At 43.1% G+C, this 25,470-nt stretch overlaps 1 protein-coding gene across 12 annotated transcripts in view; it reads left to right on the top strand.

Moving 5' to 3' along the window:
* The window catches only part of ptprt (protein tyrosine phosphatase receptor type T), a 241,612-nt gene that overhangs the window by 43,665 nt on the left and 172,477 nt on the right, over positions 1 to 25,470 (top strand). For all 12 annotated transcript variants that reach the window (XM_069531583.1, XM_069531570.1, XM_069531573.1 and 9 more), the window contains exons 3-7: positions 17,543 to 17,703; positions 17,973 to 18,083; positions 20,027 to 20,108; positions 21,809 to 21,924; positions 23,797 to 23,971. In XM_069531583.1, coding sequence (XP_069387684.1) covers positions 17,543 to 17,703; positions 17,973 to 18,083; positions 20,027 to 20,108; positions 21,809 to 21,924; positions 23,797 to 23,971 — 645 coding nt within the window. The remainder of the gene's footprint in view (positions 1 to 17,542; positions 17,704 to 17,972; positions 18,084 to 20,026; positions 20,109 to 21,808; positions 21,925 to 23,796; positions 23,972 to 25,470) is intronic.

Genomic DNA, 25,470 nt, shown 5'->3' with positions numbered 1-25,470 from the left:
AAAATGAATTGGGTTCTTCCCGTGGTTGACAGACAAACCATTTAAAAGCAATGAAAACAGCATTTCTCTGCCGAGCCCCAACCGTCCCCGTAAATTCAATCAAGCTGCGCCAAATTCTTCACACTCATAGATTTCAGTCATCAACATCCATGGATCAATGTGATCTCGCAAAACCAAAGACGGTGAAAATACATTCCTGGATTCGCCCCTTTTGTTCGGAAGATCTCATACTTACATTTATGAGCACTGTAGCCGCAGGAGTCGCCATCTTGATTTGCTTCGTCTGTTCGTAAAGAATTCAGGCATTTCCGTCTACCCCTTCGTTGTTAGCGGGGGGGTCCTGAATACACTACGACTGAAGATGGCCGAACATCACCCCTTCATGACCACGTGGTCGGGCTGAATTGGGACAGAGCCGTAGACGCTCTTTCTCCTCGCTGTCTTGACCGCTTTGTGACGGAAGTTCAATGCGTCGTGATGAAAAATGTGCAGCATCTGGACGAAGGCGGGATGAGCACGTTCACCCAGGTGTCTTATATGCAGAGTCATCCGACCCAGAGTTAATGAGGATTGAATCCACTCATCCTGCAGACAAAAGCCAGATGTCAGACTGTGTGAGTGGGCTGTTTGGACCAGTGGGGCCCGAGGCTTAAAATGCAGCTTTGCTTTCTGCAAACCTGCAGATGTGAAGGTCCAGCGTCCGTCGTGCTCAGAGAAAAACCTGATGAGTCAATCGTCCATCAGTCTGGATCCTTTCTCCTGTTGGCACGTTCCCTCTCCACCACCTGCGCTCTAAGAATTTCACGCAGGCAGTCTTTTATTCTTTCATTTCACTTTTCTCTGTTAGATTTCTTTTTCCTACGTTTTCTTTCCTTTGGCATTTTGAAGCCTTTCAAAGTTTTGACAGTCAAATGAAATGTACAGCTTTTCTCCTCCTCCTCCTCCTCCTCCTCCTCCTCCTCCTCTTCCTCCTGCTGGAGGTTTTAGGTTATTTTAAAGTTAGCCAGAGCTCTGCTGTGTGTGTGTGTGTGTGTGTGTGTGTCTTTGTGTGTGTTTGTTGTAGCCTGTCAGTTGTGCTGTTGACGTGTTGATGTTTGCACTGACTGACAATCCCGGAGCCGAACCATGTTAGCAGAAAGCCTCGCAGCTCTGCCTGTCTTCTCTCTTCTCTTTCAGACTTTCATTCTTTCCTTTCTTCTTCTTCTTCTTCTTCTTCTTCATCGCTCCCTTCTCTCCGCACCTTCCCTCCCTCAACACTCGTTCCTCCTGAAACGTCTTTGTCCTAAATTTGCCTCTCAGTTTCCAACCATGTTATTTTTTTCAGATTTGACAGCTTGACAGAAAAGTATGTTTGAACTGCGCTGAACGTCTCGAGTTGTATTTTGACATTTTTCTCGTATGTGTGTGTTTTATCTTTTGTGTGAGTGTGTGTGTGTTTGTGTGTTTGTGTGTGTGTTTGTGTGTGTGTGTGTCTGCTCGTCAAAGCTGCTTCTTATTTTTCCTTCAAGAGGCTGAAAACAAATCAGCACTAATCAGAGAGCGCCTCGCCATTTAGTTGTGACACATACTTAGACTGAAATACATACACTACACTACACTACACACTCACACTCACACACGCTATCATGCCTTGTTTAAACTGCCACCAGTAATAGACTTCTGAATTATAGCGTGTCACAGCAGTGTGTGTGTGTGTGTGTGTGTGTATCAAGTGGCTGCTGATGGGTACAGAGGTTAAATATCCCGTCCGCTTTTTTGGTCAGCGCTGGTGATTCGAGGACCCTTGTCGAGGCTGACTTGATTGCATTTGTGATTTGTGGGCGGGCGAGCGGGCGGGAAGCGGCGCGGTCGGGCCGGTGAAATGACAAATGGCGCAGAGCAATAGTAACACAATGACAGGGTGACAGACAGCTGCTGTTTAAACCCCCACAGTTTTATTCCCTCCTCTACTTTCTCTCAGTGTCAGCGGATCGCCGCGGGTTTGAGTCACACTGATCCCAACAAACGTCTGGATAAGATAAGAGGATCCTCTATTAGTCCCACAGGTCCAGAAAATAGCCATAGAAGGGTAAAGATCATGGACAAAATAAGGAGCATTGGCAAAAATGTACATAAATGGAAATATAATTCGTTTTCTTGATTAAACTTCTATAAACTTTGTATTAATTCATAATAAAGTAAAGTAAAGAAAATATCAAATATCATTTACATGTATTTGTCATACGGGTTCGATGATGACATCTTCATAAACATATGACATCATTACCAAAACAACTTTTTTTTACTCCGTAACACTGTTATTAGCTCTGGACATGGATGTAAAATGTAAACTGGAGGTGAACAAGCGATAGTTGATGATTCTGATCGGAGAAGAACAAACACGTCACATTTATTCCATCCACGTTCTTTTCCCGTCTCACAACATAAAAGAATGTGCTGATGATTCTTATTTTTCGGCGGTTGACCTTGAAAACCTTGAGCTCCTGTCACTTCTCAGCTCTCAGCCACATCTTTGAATAAAATGTCATCTCTCAACTTTATTCTTCAGCAAACTTTTCCCGGCTAAATAAAGGCAAGTTAAGAGAGTTCTTAAATTTTAAACAGCACTTTCCTTTTAGGAGAAATGAGGGTGATTTAGAATCAGGGCGTTGGTTGAAACGTCGCTCCGAGGCTGTGTGGAGCTGTCAGTCTCTGTCAGAGTGAAGCCATTAGAGCAGCGTTATACATCCACAGAGAGAGGGAGATAGATGGATTACCTGACTGGTAAAATCCCTTTGTAACTCCGACTACCGCGGATAGAGCTGTCAGTGACAGACGTAGAAATGGCAGCAGGAGATAAGAGAGCAACGAGATGAAGGGAAGGAGAAGGAAAGGAAGAAGAGTGAGTGAAGGAGAGAGGAAAGAGAGAAGGGGGGGGGGGGGTGAATGAAAGTTAGGCTGAATAGATTGTTTCTATATATAGGAAGAACAGGTACGTCAGGGGAGGGATGGAGAAATGGGATCACCAGAGATACAAGAGATGAAATTTGACAAATGGGTCATTTAACTTGAATCTTTTAAAACTTTCTTTACTTCGTGTTTTTGCTTCCGATGTTTGAGTTCAACATAAAAAGTCTCATAATCAAACTCTGAGAGAAAAAAAAAACAGCACAAGCCAATTTTATTTATTCTTACATCACAGGATGTGACCCAACTCATCTCAACTCTTACCGAGGCCGAGTTTAAAGAGCTGAAGGAGGAGGGGTTAATGGTGAAGAGTGGGTGGGATTATTATCACCATAGTAACAAATTGATGATGGATGGATGATGGACGGATGGACTGAAACTCTAAAGAGGAAAAAGCAGGAAGACAAGGCATCAACAAATCAATGATGGATTTGATGGATGGCTGGACGTGTTTGTCTTTACTGTAAATCCAATGGGACGTAGATTAGTTTGAATGTTTCGCTGTTATGAGTTAATCTACCTTTTCCCAAACTGATTCTTCCCATGATCCTCTTCACCACACGGAGGGGGCGTCAATAAACATTCACCCAGTGTCACAGTTTAGATGAAATGATTCAGGAGGTTGTGATTATTCTCCGTCTTCCTCTGACGCAAACCGAACGTCTGTGTGTTTATCAGACAAAATAGAAATATGTCAGATCTTTTCACTCGTTTTGAAAACACACTTTTACTGTATTTCACAAACATGCGACGTGTGGAGGCTCGAAGCCAAAAGAAAACCGAGAGAACATGTAATGAGCCTGCACGCGATTTATCAGCGGGAGCAATAAATGCCCATTTTTAAGACCAAGCCACCAAATAAAAGCCTCGGATCACAGCAGTAATGGGTCCCTGCAGGCCGGTGATAACTCTGTGTGTGTTTATATGTGAGCGTGTGTGTGTGAGAGAGAGAGAGAGAGAGAGAGAGAGAGAGAGGCAATAATGTCTGAAATGACCGACAACGTGGAAGAGAAGGCAGCGAGGAGGGAGGGAGAGAGAACAAAGACGTCATGTTGTCGTGCACGTGAGTCGAATGTGCCTTTGAGCCCGGTGACGCCGCGCATGAGTCTGCATGTCCGTGCCGTGTTATATCTCCCTCTCCGCTGGGAAACTACCTGCACAGACACATTTTCATTTTCCTCACCCGCACTTTGGTGATTTTGGTTGTTAGCGTTGTTGATGTTTGAACAGTCGATGGTGTCGTCACTGCGAGACGCCAGCAACAGAGATTTTTAACACGTCTTCAAAGCCGCTCTGGCAGAGAGTCCTGGACGAGATGGGCAGCAAATGAAATGATATATAAATACAAGCAGGGGTGGTGAACGGAACAAACACAACAAGTAGACTCAAAGATTTGATCAGACACAGAAACAGATTTCCCTGAAACTTGGTGGAAAGATGAGACTCAGGCAAAGAAAGAGTCCAATGAATTTATATATAAAATACATTTTATTTCATCATCGCCTGTGACTAATTTCCCAGAGATTAAATCAAGGATCTTCACAAAGATCAGGGATACATGAGTGCGCGTGACGTTGAGTGGATCCAGATAAAAATCCAGGTCTAGTGGATCTAACTGTGGTTTCATAAGGGGAGCGTTTGAATCTAGATTCTTAAACGTCCAATGAGAGGGAAGTGATTCCACGTTAAAACAGCAAAGGACAGATTGTCCCTGATGTGTTCAGGTAGCTGGGACCTGTAACAGTCGGTAGAAGACAGGTTGACCCGACTGTTGGACAGATCGTACTATCTGTAGTAACCACAAGGTTCTACATCTTCTTCTTCTTTGCAAAGATCTTCTTTAATAAAACGCTTTAACACTCTTAATTTCTAGTTTTAAGATTTTAGGAGAATTTTATCTGAAGATCAAGAATTTTCACTTACTGAATGTGAAAACTTGTCCATTCAAGCTTTTTGCAATAAAGGGACATGCACTCACTTCAGTTTACAGAACAATAACAAGTAGTGATCTTGTGGCCGATCTCCCCAAGAGAAGGTCGGACTTCAGGAGAACTCTGTATATTCAGCTGTGAAATACCGTTCTCTGCAGCCGCAGATGATTTGTAGAAAATACTGCTCGTACAGAGACATGCAGTTCTCGGTGAAGATAAACGCAGGAGCAACTTTTTCCATCCCAGCTCTTTATCCGTCGTGAGAAACGCTCGGTGCGTTGAATTCCCGTCAGTGTTCCCACACCACAGATTGTTCCATCAGTAACGAGCTTCCACTCAGTGAGCACAAGCTTTGAGATGACTCAACTTTGTGAAATGCAGCTTTTTAGGAATTGCAATGCTAAAAGGCCTGAGATGTAATTCTACACGTGTGAGGATGCACGGCCGAGGGGAATGAATACATTACAGAGATTGCATCAGCACACCAGATCTCATATGTAGATACAGAAACAGATGTAAACACAGGCTCACAGACGGTTACATGGACGCACGAGGAAGAAAACGTAAGGGAGCGTGAAAGTGGAATTTATGGAATTACACGTGAAGACGCAGCGACGGGTTATTGTAACTGTTTATTTATTTAACTGATAAGTAAACCAGGCTGCAGTGAAACACGACCGACGTCCGCCACGACCTCGGTGTTGAACCGTGATGAAGAAACGATAATAAGTAATATTTGTTTAAAGTTTAATCCACACGTTCAGGCCTATAGGAAAAGCCTTATATGATATATATATATAAATATTGCACTGGTTTATTTATATTTCCAAACATGAAAGTAAACACTTCTTACCTCCTTCCATCCCCTTCTCTCTTTTCATAATCAATCACCATCATCACTGACGGATCCTGAAAGTTGCTCCGCTATTGATTCTCTGAGTCGTGACTCATCCCTGGACAGAAAATAGCACATTTGATCGTCAGCTCTGAAACTTACACTGAGCTGCTCTGCAAACACTCAGAGCCTCCACAAATGATTGTGAACTAATAGACAATTAACTTTATGTTCAGTATCAGTATCATGTGTGCTGGCAGCGGAAGATGAGCCTGTGGAGCTGAAAAAAACAGATTCATCCCAATGACTCTGTATTTCAACACAGCTCTCACAGCTCTCCTGCTCTCTTTCAAGGTTTCTGTCTCAAGCACCTTCACATTTGTTCAAACTGACACAGCCGTCTGAAGCACGTGGGAATATGAAGCCACTTATGTGCAGAAACAAACAGAAGCATGTATCAGCACATCAGGCTGCAGCAAAGACAGACACCAGACACCAGCTACAGGAGCATTAACAGCCGAGTCTGGTTCCTGCTTGTGCGTAGGATTGATGCAGAGTCTTTATGAGCATTTAGACTCGTGTTGCGTTGGTGTGTCTGAGTCGCTCTGCAATTACACCACCACTGTTTGAGGTTGTGTACATTAAATGAGCTCATCCGGACACTGAGACACGGACGTTACACGCTAACATGAAGCTACAGCTCTCTGGGTTTGTGCGGTCGGGTCCAGGATCCGCATTCTAGCATGCAGCTGCTCCGGACGCCGGTTTAACTCAAAGGTTTAAACCGACCTGTGTTCTGTCGCTACACAGTCGGACTAAGTGATTTTTTCGAATGTGGTTCGTCCGGATGCATCAACGCACGTTTGTGTTGGTAAAAACTTTTCATCCAGTTGAATTCAGAGGATTCAAATGTTCCTTCTTGTGACATTTCTGAAGGTCGGGGTGGACGCGCGTTCAGGCTCAGGCAGCACTTCCTGTTGAACTGTTCCTCGTTCATCAGACTGATGGTCCCGAAACCGTCACCGTTATCTATCACGTGTTTACTTTGCAGTTTATCTTGTAATCTTTTGTAGTTTTCCACTTAGAGCAAGTAAAGGTTGTTTGCCTTTGTAATTTGATTTGTCTAATTTGTGTGAGAAATGGAAACCCAGGGTTAGTATGTGTGTGTGTGTGTGTGTCTGTGTGTGTTTTCCCCACTTTCTCTTTTCTTTTTGTTCTGTCTCTTTCTCCTGCCCACCCTCACCCCCCTCCCTCCCTCTCTCTCTCTCTCTCTCTCTCTCTCTGCGTGACTTCTCAAACGAGGCTTGAGGAGGTAAATAACCAGGATGTGGAATTGTGTGTAAATGCAGAAGTCATTAAAAAGCCAATTACCCACAGGTTCAGTGCCACAGGGAGAAGATCAAGTTGTGGTGGAGAGCAATCGTAAACTCAATGATATATAGAGACCAAATACCTGTGTGTGTGTGTGTGTGTGTGTGTGTGTGTGTGTGTGTGTGCATGTAGAGATTTGCACCTTTGCATATTTTCTATATCGTTGTGTGTGTATGTGTCATCTAATGCGCACGCCCACTCATGTGAAGGCCACTTTGTGTGTCATTTTGTCAATTCTGTATTTATGCATGTGGATCTGTGTGTGTGTGTGTGTGTGTGTGTGTGTGTGTGTGTTTGTGTGTGTGTGTGTGTGTAAATCAATGTCCCCATGAGAAATGGAAGTTTAATTCACTGTCGTAAATCTGTGTTGTCGGGAACAATATTAAACTTTATTATCATTTTTCATGTTCACTTTAGACTTACATGAGTGTATCTATCACTGAGTAAATACACACACGCACACACACACACACACACACACACACTATTATCCACTGGTAATTATCTCTGGACTCCAGGGACACAGGGACAGATCACACAATCACACACCTCAGATAAACACACGCTACACTGAGCAGTGCCTCGGCCTCGGGGGGGTCGTCCTCCTCACTGAAGACAAATATCACCAAACTTCATTAAACTTTCATGAAAAGTCCGACTGGAGTTTTTACTGGGAGATGAATGAAAACAACCTGATCCAGGGTTTAAGGTGATTTGTATAGTTTGGGCCATCCCTAATATTGCTTATTGTAATATTGCACTTTTAAAAGTAACAGATCATTTGGCGACGTGGACGTTTTTCCGTTATATTAAATTGAAGATTCTAGGATGTGTGTGTGTGTGTGTGTGTGTGTGTGTGTGTGTGTGTGTGGACAGTGCTGCACACTAACACTGATAGTTTTATTTTCTAAACCTCTTGTTTATTTTCATCTTCATTATTTTCATGGCTGTCATTTTGTTCTTTCAATTTTCAGTTTATTAGAATTTTAAATTATTTGTTTATTTTTTCCTCCCTTTAACCATTTTTCTGGATACACACACACACACACACACACACACACACACACACACACATTGATGTATGAGACACCTAAGGGCAGCGTAAAACACAAGACGACCTCCCATCCATTGTCTCCGGTGTCAGTGGTCACATGCTTACTATTCGATCTCCTATAGGTCAAAGCCGTCCCTGACCCGCACAGCGGGGGCTTTTGGGATTTAGAGTTCCCACGGGTCAAATCACATGCAGGGATTTACTGTGTGGGCTCGTTATGTGTGTGTGTGTGTGTGTGTGTGTGTGCGTGTGTGACTTATAGGCTCGATATTGATTAGCTGCCTATGAGGAAACAGAGAGGCTCTCCCTGGAGGACTGATCAATACTGCCAGTCTCCTTGTCTTCACCACCTTATTAGCACGGATTATAGCAGCTTCACAACGTCCTGCAGGCACGAGTGTGTGTGTGTGTGTGTGTGTGTGTGTGTGTGTGTGAGCGAGCGACACTTCGCCCAGCCATTCTTTATTTACAGCAGGACAGATTCCACCGTTTCAGGGTCCAACCAGACTGTGCATAAAAAACAATGTGTCTCCACTTCCTCCCACTTTCCAGAAAATATTCGGGTTCATGGCATCGTCCCCCCGTTTCTACTCATCTGATAATTCCAGAAATCTTGATATCGAGGACTGTTCGTCTGTTTCCAATTTCACACGCCCCAAGAGAACGCAGTGACTTAAACACGCGATACGTTCACGGACTCCTCGGTAGCTCGGTCTAAGTCCCATCTGTGATCATGGAGGAGGTGGGGCTTATGACCTTTACTGCAGTGTGCACTGTTGTCGTCCATCTTGTTGTACAGTCCATAGAATGTGCACACAATCACAATGTGTATTTTTTTTTTTGTTGAGGAGCATCTACCTAGAAACATTTAATTCCCCTGAGCTAAAAAAAATAAAATTATTTGTTGTTTTTCTCCAAAACAAACCGTTCGTGTTTCATCCCAATGTTAGATTGTGGTGTGAATCATTTCTAATGGAGTTGTGTCAGCGGGCATTTTTGCTCGTTGGCGTCTTGCTGACTCGCTGACACGGTCGTTCTATTAACTAACAATATCAGGGAAGATGGATCCTCGTCACTCTGCTGATGTGAGTCTGCGTAAAAGTGCTGAGGTGCTTCAGAAGCAGCCGACAACATGTTCCTGCACCGGAGCCAGATAGTTACACTTCGGGGTCCCTTAACTCATTCATAATAAACCCTCTGCGAGAACAGCATCGCCCTCCTCTGCATCGTTATATCTCCTGCGAGCATAATCACGGTATTGATGTGCAGGAGGACCTCGGATTCTGCTGTTTTTTGTTCGCAACATCGTGCTTCATGTTCCCATTACAACCAGTTTGTTACTGGTGGCCTCTGAGCAGCTCCACTCCATCACACAGCTACTTACTCCTTCTCATGGGCCCACCTGGACTGTTTGAGGCTGTCTTTTGTCTTTGCGGAGCTTTTGGCCGGGCTGCAGACGACTGAAGCCGTGAGCCCGTGACGTCCACTGAGACGCTGCGTGAGATGTTTGGCTGAACAAATAAACTTGACTCCCTGGAAAAAGCTGTGAAACAAATCCAAAACATTCAAAAAAAAATATGTTGAGGAACTGAAAGTAAAACTGCAGCAGAGCCAGAAGCAGGATAATGGTTTGGCCCCTTTGTGTGTGTGTGTGTGTACAAAATAACTCAACAATGCATTGATGCATTTCCACAGAACTTGGTGGGGTTTGTTTCTTTGCCTGGACACTTTTTCAAAGACGTCTCCGCAAACAATACGAATTATTCCACATCAGCTGACGACACATGATCAGTGACTGCGTAGTTAATAGGAAAACAGACATGACAGGACATCGACTATATCATATGGTCGGAATGATGTCGTCATGAAGGTAGTAAATGATGTCATCCAGTGCAGAGATCAATTAACTCTTGTAACCAATAAGATTAGAGACACACTTTATAATTTAATATCCTTCTGTTACCCCCAAATAAACAGGTATAGGCAGTTTTTTCCATCGCCAGTGTTTTTTTTTTTTCCTGGCATCATGAATGGACACGAGACCGAGGAGCTCTATCACCTCGCTGCTTTACTGGATTCACACGTTCACCCAGGCGTCACCTTTCCATCGCTGCTGATCGGAGCCTGAGCCGATAAACGCCTGCGTCGACTGCAGAGTCATTTGACCCGGGAGCGGATAATGATTAAATCCATTCACACTGAAGACAGAAGCCAGATGTTAGTGGACGTTATCGGGTTTCATGAAAAGTGGAAAACGTTTGGATTAACAAATCATTCATCAGCATTTGGCATAAATTACGTCAGAAGATGTTCCCTGAATAATGTGCATTACCCACAGTGGAAACTCACTTCCATTGTTCTCCTCACAATTCAGTCAGGCTTTCTTAAAGACACAGACTTGTTGTGGAAGAAAAATGCGACAGAAAAGAAAGAAGAAGTAGAGAAAAGCCACAGGAGTTGTGTGATAGACGTTTCCAGGCCACATGTGGACACACATCGTCTCACCGTGCCATCAAATCCCATCTGTATCGCAAGATTTCCAAACCCCTCCGCCCTCCCTGTTGAAATTACAAATGTAAACCGAGCTGTTAGATGCTGAAGGAACCGTAAGAGAGCCTCGCTCAGGGCTCCGAGGACGTTTTAATCCAAGAGACGACAGACACAAAACGCCCGATAAGGAGAATGAAAGAGAGATTTAAGAGCTACACAGCCAAAAACCAGCAGACTTTGAGTGCAGACCCCAGGGAGCCATTTGAGCGCTTCGCACTCTGTGAACATCTTGCCTCCACGTCGTGTTTCACCAGAAAATCTGGGGACGTAATTGATCTATTAAAGAGCGATTTAGTCTGCGCCTCTTTCTGCTTTGTTGCACAAACTCCTTTCATTTCTAAAACCTCAAAACGCCGTTGTTTTGTTCAAAAAAAAAAGTTTGTTATGGAGCTTATGTAGATAAAGTTTTTTTTTTTTTTCTTCTTTCTTCTCCGGGCGGCTGAGAATATTTTGTCATTTCATAGAGATGGAGATAAGATGCAAGACATTTTCATGCACACACGGAACGAGAGGTGCAAAAAAATCCTCTCTGTTATGTTTTTTAGATGTTTTTATTCAAAACCTGGCAAACCCAGGAGGGACTGACCCTTCGCCCTCTCAGCCTCAGAACTTTGATCAACCCTCCGAGCTTCTCTTCTGGTTTTCACAAACACTTGCTGTGTGATTCTGATGTTTCTTTTTTAAACTCCCCTTCGCCATCAGGTATTTTCAACACGTCCACATTTGGTTTTTGTGTTTTGTACAAATGAAAAGAACCAAGCGAAAAACCTCAAACCTCAATCCTCAATCCTCAAAACCAATGTAAATGAATTACTATGGAAGATATTTACGAAGTTTGAGGTTTTGACAAAGTGCAAAGACACACACACACACACACACACACACACACACACACACACACACACCATCTGCTCCATTTGCTGTAACAGGGGTAAATTAATTAGATGCTTTAAAAGCTTTTTTCTTTCGGCTCATATTGAAAGTCGATTTCGGTCTAATGTTGAGGTGTCTGTGTTTACAAGCCACAGATGATGGAGGAGAGACGGACTGAGGAGGAGAAGGATGGAGGGATTATAGAAGCGAGGAGGAGGAGGATGAGGAGGATGGGAGGTGTGGTCAGTGAAATAGTCGGCTCACATTCAGATGGATGAATGAGTGAATTTTATGCCCAGATAATTATGGATTTTTTCATTTATGAGTGAGATGAGATAAAATAATGATCACGAAGAGAAGAAGAAAAACAAAGTTGAAGGAGATGAATCAAAGAAAGAAATGTAGATCTCTGTATATGTCATCGACACAGCGGCAGCACGTCATATTCTCATTTGTCCTGCCACAGTTTGTGGTTGTGTTTTTACCGTCCACACAGACAGACGTCATAGTTTCAGCTGCAGTTGTGCATCAATGCAGTTCTTTCTCACAGAAGACCTAGTAGAATTAGTGATACTCTCATACTGTAGGAAACGCTGCAGACAAGGTGAAACCGGATCCGTCCTGTTTTCTGACCTGCAGCAAAACTTAGTGTGTTCATTCCCGAACCGACGCCGCGTCTCAAGATCATCCATCAGGTAGGTTTTGCCTGATCCTGCTTAGTAACAGTCAAATAAAACCGAAACATTACGTCCTTGGGCAAATATGAATAATGATAACACGTGCAAGAAATCAATGCATCTTGAACGCAGCTCATGAGACTGGAGACGGTCCAACGAGATGAGTGAATGTGGAAAGGCCACAGAGGGTCGAGATGGATGAAGGGATGAGAAGATGGATGATAGATGATGAGTGTAAAGAGACAGAGATGAGACCAATGAGTGTTGGCAGGAAACCAAAGGAGGAAGAACAGTCAGGGCAACAACTCCTCGTGTGTGTGTGTGTGTGTGTGTGTGTGTGTGTGTGTGTGTCTGTGTGTGTGGTGTCCTCAGAGAGAATCGTGTGCTCTAAATGTGTGAAATGGGCCAGAGACCAATGTGTGTGTGTGTGTGTGTGTGTGTGTGTCCTCCGTTGTGTTTCATGATGATGATGAAGATGATGAAGATGAACCATTTCACACAACAACACTGTGTTGTCATCCAGCTCGGGTCTCGTCTGCTCCACAGCTGATGTGCTTGTTGTTGTTCTTTCCCTCCTTCCCTGCGAGTCGCTCCCTCGTTCACTCCCCTCCACCTCTCCTCCCTCATCCCATCTCTGTCTCTTACGTCCTCGAACTCAACTGTCACTCTTTTTTTTTTTTTACTGCCAATCAAATTATTTACGACAATATTTCGAGTATAAACATAAAATTCACGGACCTCTCTCTCTCTCTCTCTCTCTCTCTCTCTCTCCCTCCCTCCTTCTTTACTGAGAGAATGTGTCTGTGTAGTTAAGAACATATGAAACAACTTGGTGCTAATGGAGCAGCGATGGCAGCCGGCACTTCACCAAATGAGAGGAGGGGTGATGGTTGTGTGTGTGCTCTCCTTAAGGCCCCTTCAACTGTGAGAAGTCCCTGTGGTGTGTGTGTGTGTGTGTGTGAGAGTGAGAGAGTGTGTGTGTCTGTGTGTGTCTGTGTGTGCACGCTCTTGTTTTTAACTAGCATCCCACGCACAACCAGTCCTTTGCTCCTGTAAAGGGACTCAGTTAACTCCCCTTTCCTCCCACAAACACAGACACAGACACACACACACAGACACACACAGACACACACACTCCCAGTGACACATTTACACAAAAATAAAAAACACCCTCAATACTCTCATGGTTTGATGCTGACTTATATGTTCCACTTTAATGGAGCTTGTACTTCGCTGCCTTCTTTTAAACTCGTATTTATACTATAAAAAAAAAACCATGTCATATCAATTAAACGTGTTTTTTTCACATGTTGAACTGAGTCTTTGTGTATTTCACTTCGACATGAAGTAGAAAATATCAGATTCTGGGTTTATTCTCCGACACAAACCAGATGGAGGACGTTGTTTTTCAGGACTTAAGGAGATGAAGATGCTGATGAAGTGAAAAAAGCTGCTGGATAACGACTTTAAACATGTCGTGTTTATCTCATTCATTGAGATCAATGAGTGAAGCGACGAGCGGATCCATGATTTCCTTCTTTACTCTCCAGAGGAGAAAAAAAGAAAAAAATGTGGTTTTGAAAAACAAACCACAGAAGCAGCTCTTGCTCTTCCATCGCATCAAGAGAAGATTTCAAAGTGTTAAATCTGTGGTTTTATTCCACATGATAATCTCCTTATTTCAAAAACAACAACCTGCCAGCAGATAATAATTACAAGACTTTAGGACAGGAAGTCAGACAACGGCTCATGGTTTGATTTAAACGTTTTCAGTTTTTGTGCAGATGTGTGTGTTCATGTGTGTGTCTCACTGTGTGTGTTCATGTGTGTGTGTTCTTTGTGTGTCTTCGAGTTAACTGTCTGGCCTGTATTACTATCGATCTGTGTGAGCCACCTTTTGTATTGATTTGAGAAAACCCCACTATTAACCAGGATTTATCATTTCTCTCTCTCTCTTTCTCTCTCTCTTTCTCTTTCTTTTAAATCCCTTTATTTCTGTGTTTTTAATAATCTGCTCTTTCTCACGTATCATGAGCCTTAAATCGTAAAAGTAAAAGTTACCAGATTCTGAGCTTTGAGACTCAGACCATCGACAGATTAGATCATCTGATGTCTTTGTGAAAACTTTGTTCTACAAACAAATCATCTCGACATCACAGGCACGACAGTAATTGTTTTCCTTCGTTGTTTGTAATTTGACGATACGGATAAAAATGTGATTGATTGAATTAAATAAATTCAACTGACGGATAAAGAGAAATTAACAAAACGCTCAGATATATAAAAAAATATGAAAGTTAAAGAAGTAAACAGAAAGATAACGTATTTTTAATTTGTATTTCAAAGAAACGTAATATCTGGATCACTTTTTCTTTAAAAGTAGTTAGTAGTGTGACGCTGAATTAAATCAGAAATGTAGTAAAACATCAGTAGAGTCCACATCATTAATTACTTTTAATTCTTATATTGTTTTTGTAAAGATCTGAGGAATCGAGAAATATGAATGTACAGTGGTTGCTGTTAAAATACTCAACGTGTTCCAGAAGGACACTTACCATCAGAGCCATGTGCATGTGAGAACTTATCTAATACACTGTCGGATGAAATAACAGTAAAACACATTTAAAAACTGTGTAAAAATACTATGTTTGCACTTCGCCGTACTATGCTTGTGTGAAATCCCTCTGTTGACCCGTTTTCAGTCAGTGTGCATCGACTGAGACTAACCTCAGCAGACACACACTGGTGTGCGGATCCAGCCCAGCAGCAGCAGGGGGGTTAAATGCTTTGCTCAGAGGCACTTCAGCGGCTGGAGGACGCCGCAGAGGCTCCAGCTCCTTTTTGATGTGAGAAGGCTTCGGAAAATAAAAGATAAATCTCAGATTCTCAGCAGTATTTGCGAAAACAGCCGGTCTCGTGTGTGTTGGGACGTTTGTTGCACCGGGTTGACCCAGTTATTTTGATGTGTGTGTGTGTGTGTGTGTGTGTGTGTGTGTGTGTGTGTGTGTGTGTGTGTGTGTGTGAGTGTGAGTGTGTGTGTGTGTGTGTGTGTGTTGACATGGCAGACAGACTCATCAGATTTTCTCACATTAACAGATTGCTCCTCTCTGACCTCACAGCTGGGAAACAATGTGTGAAATGAATGTTTTGTGCACTCGTGATTGTGTGTCAGTGTGTGTCAGTGTGTGTCAGTGTGTGTCAGTGTGTGTCAGTGAATAAAACGCATGTTCGTCCTTGTGTGAGTGATGTCAGTGTCTAAAAATGGGTCTTTGTTGTAACCTTTATTTGATCCAAACATATTGTTTGTGGGATATGTACAGTATCTCTGTGTGTTTGTTAGTGTGTGTGTGTTTGTGTGCGTGTGCTTGTGCATCTGCAGTTACAACCTTGTCCGTTCTCTTACATATCACATTGACACATACTCTGTGTGTGACCAATGATTGTGTTTTTAATGTTTTAGCTGAAAACACAACAGATGTGTCTGACTCCACAGTGACAGCTCCAACAGTCACTGTCACAAACATCACACACGACAAATTAAAGTCAACTTTAAATGACACAAATATCTTTACAAAGGAAACTCCAGAGCTGTGTGTGTGTGTGTGTGTGTGTCTGTGTGTGTGTGTGTGTGTGTCTAAACTCACTCCTCCTCAAAAGTCACCGCACTGCCCTTTAAAATCAAAATGTCATGACATCCAAACAGTTTCTTGTGCAAAAACAACTGAATGAGCAAATAAAACCAACATCTATTGTTTCATTTTTTAAAAACATCATTATTTCACATCTGCCCTGCCCCAATGAAAGCAGAGGTGTGTGACTGAATATCCTGTTAACGACACAAAACCAGATGTAAGTGGTTCGAATAAATGTGTTTACTGAAGAAGGTTCAAGTTAAGCACAAATAATAAAACGTGTGTGTGCAGACGTTTCTCCACAACATGTGAGTGGTATCAGTTAAACCAAACCAGGCCCAGTGACCGGGTCGTTCCTCAGAAGTCTTTACGATCTCAGTTGAGTTGTCAGAGCGCAGGATTTGAAGTAGATTCATCTTAAGCAGCAGGTTGTTACATCCGTGGTTTCAATACAACACGGACGAGATAAAAATCTCATTCAGCAGCAGAATCCTAATATTTTAAGCTGCCGTCGCCCTCGCACACATTTTTCTTCCTTTCATTCTTCATTAATTCAGCAATCGAGCAAACATGCACACACGGCCACTGTTAGAAGCTCACAGCCACACCTGCTTGATTCACTATTCCTCCTCCCTCGCTCTCTTGCCAAATAGTCTCCCAATCACTCAGTCCAGCAGATGGAAGCCAGCCAAACGGCCTGAGCCATAAAAGCTCTGTCCTGTGCCATAAAGCAGAGACTAAAACCCACTTAAAGTGCGGGTTGACAGTGGAAATGTGTTTTACGTCGTGGTTCAGAACCCCCAGGGCGTTGATACATTAAGATCTTCACACAAAGCTCTGGTAAATCAAAGAGCTTGAGATGATTTAGCTGCTATTTTTTTTTTTTTTTTTGTTGTTGCATCAGTCAGTGCTGGCAGAACCGGCCTCACCATTTCTGTAGCTGCAAGATTTTATCTAACAACCTCAATTTGCAGCAGATCCACCAGGAGACACCCATCTGTGCAATTTAATCCACTTTAAACTCTGTGCACTCTGCAATGATACTTTAATGGAGATGCAAGAGTGTGTGTGATGTTGTGTCGAGGACGTCCCTCCAACGTATTGACACTAATAGCTCTGTCCCCATTGAGAGACGGAGGCTGCGTCCTACGAGGGATGCAGAAGCCCGGGACGACACATCGGACTGAGAAGGATCCACCTGTTGCGGATCCATTGATGTGACGCAGCCGTGTTGTGCTGCTTTGATGCAAACGCCTGAATTGAGACGTTGCTAGTGTTGAACAGCGCTGGGTGCATGTTTATATTTCTTCATATAGGTTCAGAACAGCCAAGAATTAGGTTTCACTGAAGAGACAAAACCAGCCAAGAGGAAATTTAGATGTGCTCTGGGAAATTATCGAAATGGGAAAAACAACAGGAAACTGGATTAACAGTAAAAAAAAAAAAAAAAAAACTGTTGAATTTAAGCAGAGCTTGTTTGATTATATTCACTCGTTATAGTATTTATACCTGAGAAACTTCTCAGTAAAATCTGTTCTCTGGGTGAAAGTTATAATCACCTGCTCACGTCTTCACTTTACTCAGACGCTTATTTTCCGGCTCTCTTTGGCAGCGCAAGCATCAAGTGGAGATCCCGTTCTGACTGTCCCCGCTCCTCCTGTGTGTTTCTGCAGGTTCCTTCATGGTGGTGAACGCGTCGGGCCGGGCCTCAGGTCAGAAGGCTCACCTGTACATGCCCACCCTGAAGGAGAATGACACCCACTGCATCGACTTCCTTTACTCTCTGTCCAGCCGTGACGGAGCCAGCCCAGGAACACTCAACGTCTATATCAAGGTGTGTGTGTGTGTGTGTGTCTGTGTGTGTCTGTGTGTGTCTGTGGGTAAGAGGGACTGACAGGCAGGGATGGATTGACACATGAAGGGGCTGATAGACTGCAGCAGGTAAACTAACAAACAGGCATCTGGTGTCTGTCAAGGAAGGATGAAGCTATTCCTGAGAAGCTGTGCGTCAGTGTGTGTGTGTGTGTGTGTGTGTGTGTGTGTGTGTGTCTGTGTGTGTGTGTGTGTTATTCTCATCCATCTCGACTGTGTGTCTTCCTGCAGGTGAATGGAGGTGCTCAGGGGAACCCGGTGTGGAACGCCTCTGATACCGTCACTGAAGGCTGGGTAAAGGCTGAGCTGGCTATTTCTACCTTCTGGCCTAACTCCTATCAGGTATGACACACACACACACACACACACACACACACACACACACACACACACACACACAGTCGTACAATCATTAATACATGATGTATAATAATCTAACATATAAACATAAAACACACAAACTTTGAGTTTTATTTCTCAGAGGTTCCTTCGTGCTTGTGGCTCGTTAAAGCTGACATGTGGTTTGTTGGAGTTGTGAGTTTCATCAACAGGTAGAAAGAAGAACAACAGGCTTCCTCTCTTTTTTCTTCTTATTCTTTTCATGTTGAAACACAAAACTGTCTCTGTTAATGACTCAGTGTGTGTGTGTGTGTGTCTCTGTCTTTGTGAGGTGCAGACTCACCCTGCTGTGTTATTTTATTGAGGAAGCACAAAAGCGACTGTGTTTTACCTAATGACTGAGCTGTGTTCAGCAAATGAAGGCACCCCTGTGTCACACACACACACACACACACACATCTGAGGCACAGTTGTAATCAAAGTCACTTAAATGTGTGTGTGTGTGTGTCTAATGAGGAGTCACCTCATTACACTTTCTTTTTCTAAAAATACAAAAACATTGTGTTTTTAAACTACAGACTATACTGTGAGGACAAGAACAAACGTTGAGGACAAACTTTTAACTTTAAACTTTAACATTTTCAGGATCTCTAATTTATCGTACGTTCACTGAGCAATTTATTAGGAACTCCTGCGAACCTGATGATTAATGTACAAAAGTGCAATGTTCCAAATCCAGCAGATTTACGGGCTTCGATAAAAGCTCACATCAAACATCAGACTGATCATGACTTCTGGCAGCAGGTGGATCAGTTGGAGTGTTTGTGAATATGCTGATCCTCTGGAGTTTAGACAAACAGTGGTCTCTGACGTTTCTGTAGACTGGCTGGAGTAAACACAGAAATTATGGGAACTCAGAAAACTGCTCTTTACAGCTGTAATCTGAAAGAAGCACCGGCTCATCAACGCAGATGAAGATTAGTAAAGACGTGCCCTGGTCTAATGAATCTCTTTGAATCTTCCTATATTAAATTAATGTTTCTGATATCTTGTGAAACTCTATATCTTGTATACTACTATTAGTATGGTGTTCCTAATAAAATGCTCAGTGTGTATTGCAGAGGGTTATAATGAGTTTAACCATCGTAGGAGTTGGTAACAGAACATTTGTGTGTTTTGCCTTTGCATTAAAGCAAATCTATTAAATTTATACATTTCATATTGACACATATTTATAATCACACGAGAGACAGAAATGAAAAGATGGAGAGGCAGATATATGATTATACATATGATTATATATAATGTACGTGCTGCGTAAACCTCCACCAAGGCGACTGCAAGGATTATGATTTGGTTTGTGTTTTGAGATGAAACGAGTTTGGCCGATAGAAGATAAACGAGTCACTCTCAGAAAATAATAATTTTCAAAATAGTGTTGCTTCAAGAAAAAAAGCTAAAGCAGCTTCTTTGACTTCTGTAAACTTGACATGCGTGTCAGAGTCTTTTCTTTGAAGGAAAGGGGGGAAATAAAGTGTCTTCCCAGAAGTCTTTAGTATTCAGAGTGAGTCCAGTTTATACTGCTGAGGATCCTGACAAGTGCAGTACAGAGGTGTGTGTCTGTGTGTGTGTGTGTATATAAGTGTTTGTGTATGAGTAAATATGTGTGGGTCAAGAGTGCATGGCCCCTTGACAGCCCTGCTGACTGCCTGTCACCCTAAGAGTGTCTGTGAAGAAAATGTAAATGTGGAAATAGAGGAAGAGGATTGACAGAAGAAACACAAGAGAAATTTAAAAAAAAAGGAGAGAATATGAGAAAGTGACAGAGGAAGGAAATTATAGCTGGAGGAAGACAAGAGAGATGGAGAAGAGCAGGAAGAGATGGAGAAAGATGGAGTGGAGGACATGCAGAGACTGAAGGGAATTTCTCTTTCTTTCTTTCTCAGGTTATCTTCGAAGCAGTTTCTGTCCAAGGCCATCCAGGTTTCATTGCCATCGATGACATACGAGTTCTGGCCCACCCCTGCCGTAAGTGACCGTCACCGTGAGCACACGTGTGTGTTTGTGTGTGTGTGTGTGTGTGTGTGACCCTGCACAACTGTGGCCCACCTGTGCTTGAATCAGCTCTCTCACTCGCAGACACACACACACACACACACACACGAGCAGCGTCCAGACTCTTCATCATTCATATCTGACAGAAACACTAGCACCCACAAAACTCTGAACTGCTTTGTGCAGCACTCTGTGGTTGAGCTCGAGAGCAACACAACGTGATCTTGTTTTAAGAGAGCGTTGTAATAAGTGGACGGACATATGTAATTTAGGATAAGATTAAAAAAAACAAAACAAAAGAACATCTACCACCACAATTGTTTAAATCTGGAGCATTTTGAATGAATGAAAGAAACGAAAAAATGAGGTAATGCAAAGAGAGTGTAGGAGAAAGAAAAAAAAAAATCTAAATGAAGAAAGGTTACCCAAAAACCTTCATATCCAAGTCCTTGTCATTTGCAACCATTAGCATTAGCGTCAGTGTGAATTATCATCGTTAAATGATGGATTCATACTCCGTCAGGCTAATCTCTGTCTGCAGACAGTCAAAATTCAATTAACCAGTCGCAGGCTGGTCTCAATGCCAAGACAAAGTCACACAACGTCTGTCTCACTGTCGGCCGGCTCATCTGTCTTCTACCCATGAATTTCTCTGCCTCGCTCCAGACGTCCCTGTTTGAGGTAGATTATTGCTTTTTGGAGTTTTGGAACCTGAGAGGCATTCTGGTTTTTTTTTTTTTTTTTTTTCTGTCTGAACCTGACCCAAGCCGGACGTTATCCGAGATTGCAGGAAAGTGCAGTAAAAACAAACAAGGAGTAGATTGAACAGCTTATGTGACCCGAGTCCAAATATCATTTAAAAACTGTCCGAACCGTTGAGCTGTGATGTTTCTCTCGACGGGCTCCGGTCGGGTATCCGCACTCAAATCTATGAGAGAGCCATTTGTTGCAGGTGTAAATAAAACTCAGGATCTAGAAGGGTTTTAATCTGGTTTTATAACGAGACCACTGGTTCTTGGTGGAGGCTAAACTTTGTAATCGGTTAAGACTCTTAAGACACTTGGTTAGTGATGGATCCTGGCTTCTTCTTTCAATACAAAAGTATTAGTGACTTCAGATTCAACCAAAACCAAAACATCTTTCCTTTTGTTGCCTCCTTTCAACCACAGACGGGTCTCCTGATACAAACCCTGGTCTCGACTGTGACAGTCACACATTTTAAACTCACCTCCTGGCCTCCGCTTCTGTTACTAACTGTACCTGCAGTAGTTTATCCTAAGGAGTGTCCAGAGTATTAAGAAGTTCTGCCGAGGTGTCCGTATGCGACGAGCTGAGAATAAGAATGTGTTAGTTTTACTCGCTGTCTCATCACCGGTTGGATCCGGTTTGATTTTACTGTGTCCTAATAACAAGATGGCATCTTTAAGCAGCCTGCCAATTTCCTTAATACATGATTATGGAACTTGAGCACCTATTCAGGCTTAATTAATTTACCCTTGGCCTGTTTCTCCAGAGACATTAAAAATGTGACCTGGATTCTGTTCTATTTTTCCAGACAATATATATATATATATATATGATGTAAATAAATGTCTGTGTGCTTGTTTATTTCCTCCTAACATCTATTTAACCCCAACTGTTCACACTGTGTCTGTTTGCTGCGTGTGCTGCAGGTAAAGCGCCTCACTTCCTGCGTCTGCAGAATGTGGAGGTGAACGTGGGTCAGAACGCTACGTTTCAGTGTACCGCCGGAGGGAAATGGTCTCAGCACGATAAACTCTGGCTTCAGGTGAGTGCTTTCATATCAGCGAATGTGCGCGTCAATGATATCAGCAAGAAGTGCAGAAACAGAACTCTTGTAAAGGACAGAACGCCGGAAACTAACAGATAAACTGAACAACGGTTCTGTGTTTAAGTGGCAGATGTTTTTTTTTAATACATTTGAAAGTATATCGTAAGTTGCCGTGCAGTGTACTTCACAGGTTAACACGATAAACGCAGCTAAAACAATATGCACCCGATCTCTGTCTGCGTGGTCAGTTCTCACTGCGTCCGTCACAGAGATGGACGTCGGTGTCGAGTCTGAACGGGTCAGTTTCACTTTCTGCTGCAGTGAAGTCGACAGTAACTGGCTCTTGTCCGTCTGTAGCTCGGGGGACATTTGCAGAAAGTTGGGCCTTTTTCAACTTTCCCTCTGTCGTGTAACGGGCCGCTTCTCGAGGCTGTCGAGCTCGGCAGGGGGTTCAGCGCTGCAGAGCCAGGTCTTATTCACACTGAATAGCAGCTGTTCCTGGCACAGCGTTTTTTAATCTACATGTGTGAGCGGTTCACTTCACCGCAGGGAGTTCAGAAGTGCAGCAGAAGTACTGCTGGTTGGGTCTCTGCAGTTTTATTACACCCGGGAAGTGATTTATGTGACGTGATGTCGGACATGAGCGCGATATGATTATTGTGATGCTTTTGTGATGTTGCACTCTTCACCAGACCTGTTGTGTGTTTTAAATGATCCATGACAAGTGAACTAAACAAATTCAAGCAGGATAAACAGGATTTATCTGCTGATGTTATAATTAATATTTATATTCGGATTATAAATCACATAAAATGTTAGTTATCACTCACATATGTTGTTTTAGTCAAATAATCAAATAAATATTTAAAACAAGAACAGTGTCGCGAACATCCCAGGCCTCCAGCTCCATTTCAGGATTGATTAAAACTCCTTGTTGCGCTTCGCACCAATGACTCCATCTGTGTGTGTCTGTGTGTGTCTGTGTGTGTCTGTGTGTGTCTGTGTGTGTGTGTGTGTGTGTGCATCCATGCTCATATCCTCGTTCTAATTCACATTCATGTGCACCGGCAAGCTTGAATGTTTTCACTGCACATGGGTGTGTACCTCTGACAACTCTGCCGTGTACATTAATGACATTTGCAATGGAGAGCAGTGACCCCTCCCCCCACACTGACTGGAGGAAAGCATGTTTTACCAAATTGGCAGATAATTCTACATCGGTGAGAGAAGATTGGATCTGGAGATGTAGGGATCGTATGCAAAGCAGAGAGTGGCAGCACTGCGCGTTTTTCATATTTCATGTCTGACTTGCTCCGTTCAAATTGCTTCTGTTTCCTCCCGGGCGTCTCATATCAATATGGGCTCATTATTGTGTCATTTGTTGATGCATGTCTCTTGGAATGGCTGTGAAGTCGCACAATCTGTGAGATGAACAGCCAGAGAGCACTTCAGAAAAGTGTGAGAGCAGCAATCATTGGCTGAGGTTACACTCGTCTTTTTCAGCGTAATTTCTGTCGGACTCACCAGATCAGATGGCGAACACCACGGCTGAGTGTGAAGGTGCCTTCACCAGGTTTATTTCAATTCAGGCCCAGAGAAAAAACTAATTCATAACGTGGAGCGTGGCGTTTGAGAAATGTGGGTGTAGGATCCAGTGGTTATAATAATAATTATAACTCAATAACTCAATTTAACTTAATTTCAGATTCATTTGCATGTCACAGATTATTTGACCTTTGACACATTCACGTTTTTATTTTCCTGGTGAGAGAAAGGTCACTGTCCCACTGTCACTGTTCCTAAAGTCTTGTCAGTATTCATGAAAACACGCTGCAGCAACTGACCGGTATTGTCATTCCCATCATGCAGCAGTGGAACGGTCGGGACACGGCCCTGATGGTGACCAGGGTGGTGAACCACCGCCGTTTCTCTGCAACCGTCAGCGTCGGCGACACATCCCAGCGAAGCACGAGCCGCTACCGCTGCGTCATCCGCTCAGACGGCGGGTCGGGTGTGTCCAACTACGCCGACCTCATCGTGAAAGGTACGTTCTGCTGTTTGAAGTCGATCAAACCAAAGACACGGTTGTAAGCACGTTGTTCGTGATGGATGGGAGAGAGGGGTGAACGAAGAGCAGCAACTTGACAAATCAGTTGGAGAAAAGTAGGACAACTCCTCAATGTAGAGGAAGTGAGAGACAAGCCCGGGTTGTGGTTGTGTGTGTGTTGGCACTTGCTTGTTAGCGAACGCCGAGGACGGAATACTGAGCAAGCTTCAGAGTAGTGCCTGGAACTCACAATGAGCCTCCTTTGACTCCGTCTCGCTGCTCATTTTCTTCTTCCTCTGAGTCCGTCTCATGTTTCCTCCTCTTTCTCTTTGAAACAGACACCAACATGGTGCTTGTTTATTTCTTTTAATTTTGAAAAAATGTAAGAGGCAGGGGATTCCATTTGTCACTGTCAGTTTTTTGTTGTCAAGCTATTTGTGTTGTCAAAGTTCGACTTTTGGTTTGGTGAGGATGAAGGACGAGCACAGTTGAGCATGAACTCAAGTTAAAGACAGAGAACCAGGGCTCTGTTGTGAATCCAGGGTTTGGTTTCCACCCCTTTATCTGCTCGTTCATCTGGATCCGCTCCAGAATCTACTCATTTGGGGGAAATGCTATTGGAAAATAAATCCAAATGTCAAAAAAGCGTCATCTTGCATCTTTAAAGAAAGAGACAAAGTAAGAGCGGCCCTGTTTCTCCAGATCTGCCCCCGGAACTGTAGTTATTCTCTTGACCCACGTCTCATCCTTCTAATAGTTTGAATGGAAATCATTAGTTTGTGCGTAAATCTGCTGACGAACACACAAACCGATGGACGGGGGTGAAAACATAACATCTCCTCCTGTATTTTATTCGGAGTCTTGTAGGTTTTGTTTTAGCACCAACCTTCTATTTATGAACACATCCATTAACACGTTGTATGCAACAGAGTTTTCCTCACGGCTTCGGTGAATGTAGGTAAACGATTATGCAAATAGTTGCTATGCTATGCTAAAGCCGTAGACTGTTTATAAAGATTGGATCATCCGAATCGCCCCCTGGTGGCTAGCCGCAGTAAATTTCACGAACTCTGCCTCCTCCATGTGAGTAAATGGGACATGGACCTACCTGGCACTGAGCCTTAAGCTCAAAAGGATGTGATATTACTGACCTGGTGTACTTTTCCTCTTGAGATGTTCTATGCTCAAAGCTTATCCGCTTAAATCTAAACAATTTGCCATAAAGTTTTTTTTTTTTATGTGTCTCTAACAGCGATAATAACACCTCACAAACTTACTGTCCTCTCTGTAAGTTTCCCTCGCAGAGACACAGAGGCCCGTGTGCTCAGGCACCGTGGAGCTGAGTTTATGCTCCGGTGCTTGACATTCTCCAGGGTTGTTTTTTTGACAACATTGTGTTGCACTTCCACCAAAATATATATATTTATACAGATATATATCTTGGGCAGAGCAGTGGAACCACAGAGGAATTAAAGTGGAGTTAAATCGTCCCACCA

Source organism: Paralichthys olivaceus, chromosome 2, assembly GCF_024713975.1.
Source record: "Paralichthys olivaceus isolate ysfri-2021 chromosome 2, ASM2471397v2, whole genome shotgun sequence".
Classification (NCBI taxonomy): Eukaryota; Metazoa; Chordata; class Actinopteri; order Pleuronectiformes; family Paralichthyidae; genus Paralichthys; species Paralichthys olivaceus.
Note: the sequence above shows the minus strand (reverse complement) of the source record. Positions and strands in the feature narration are given on the sequence as shown.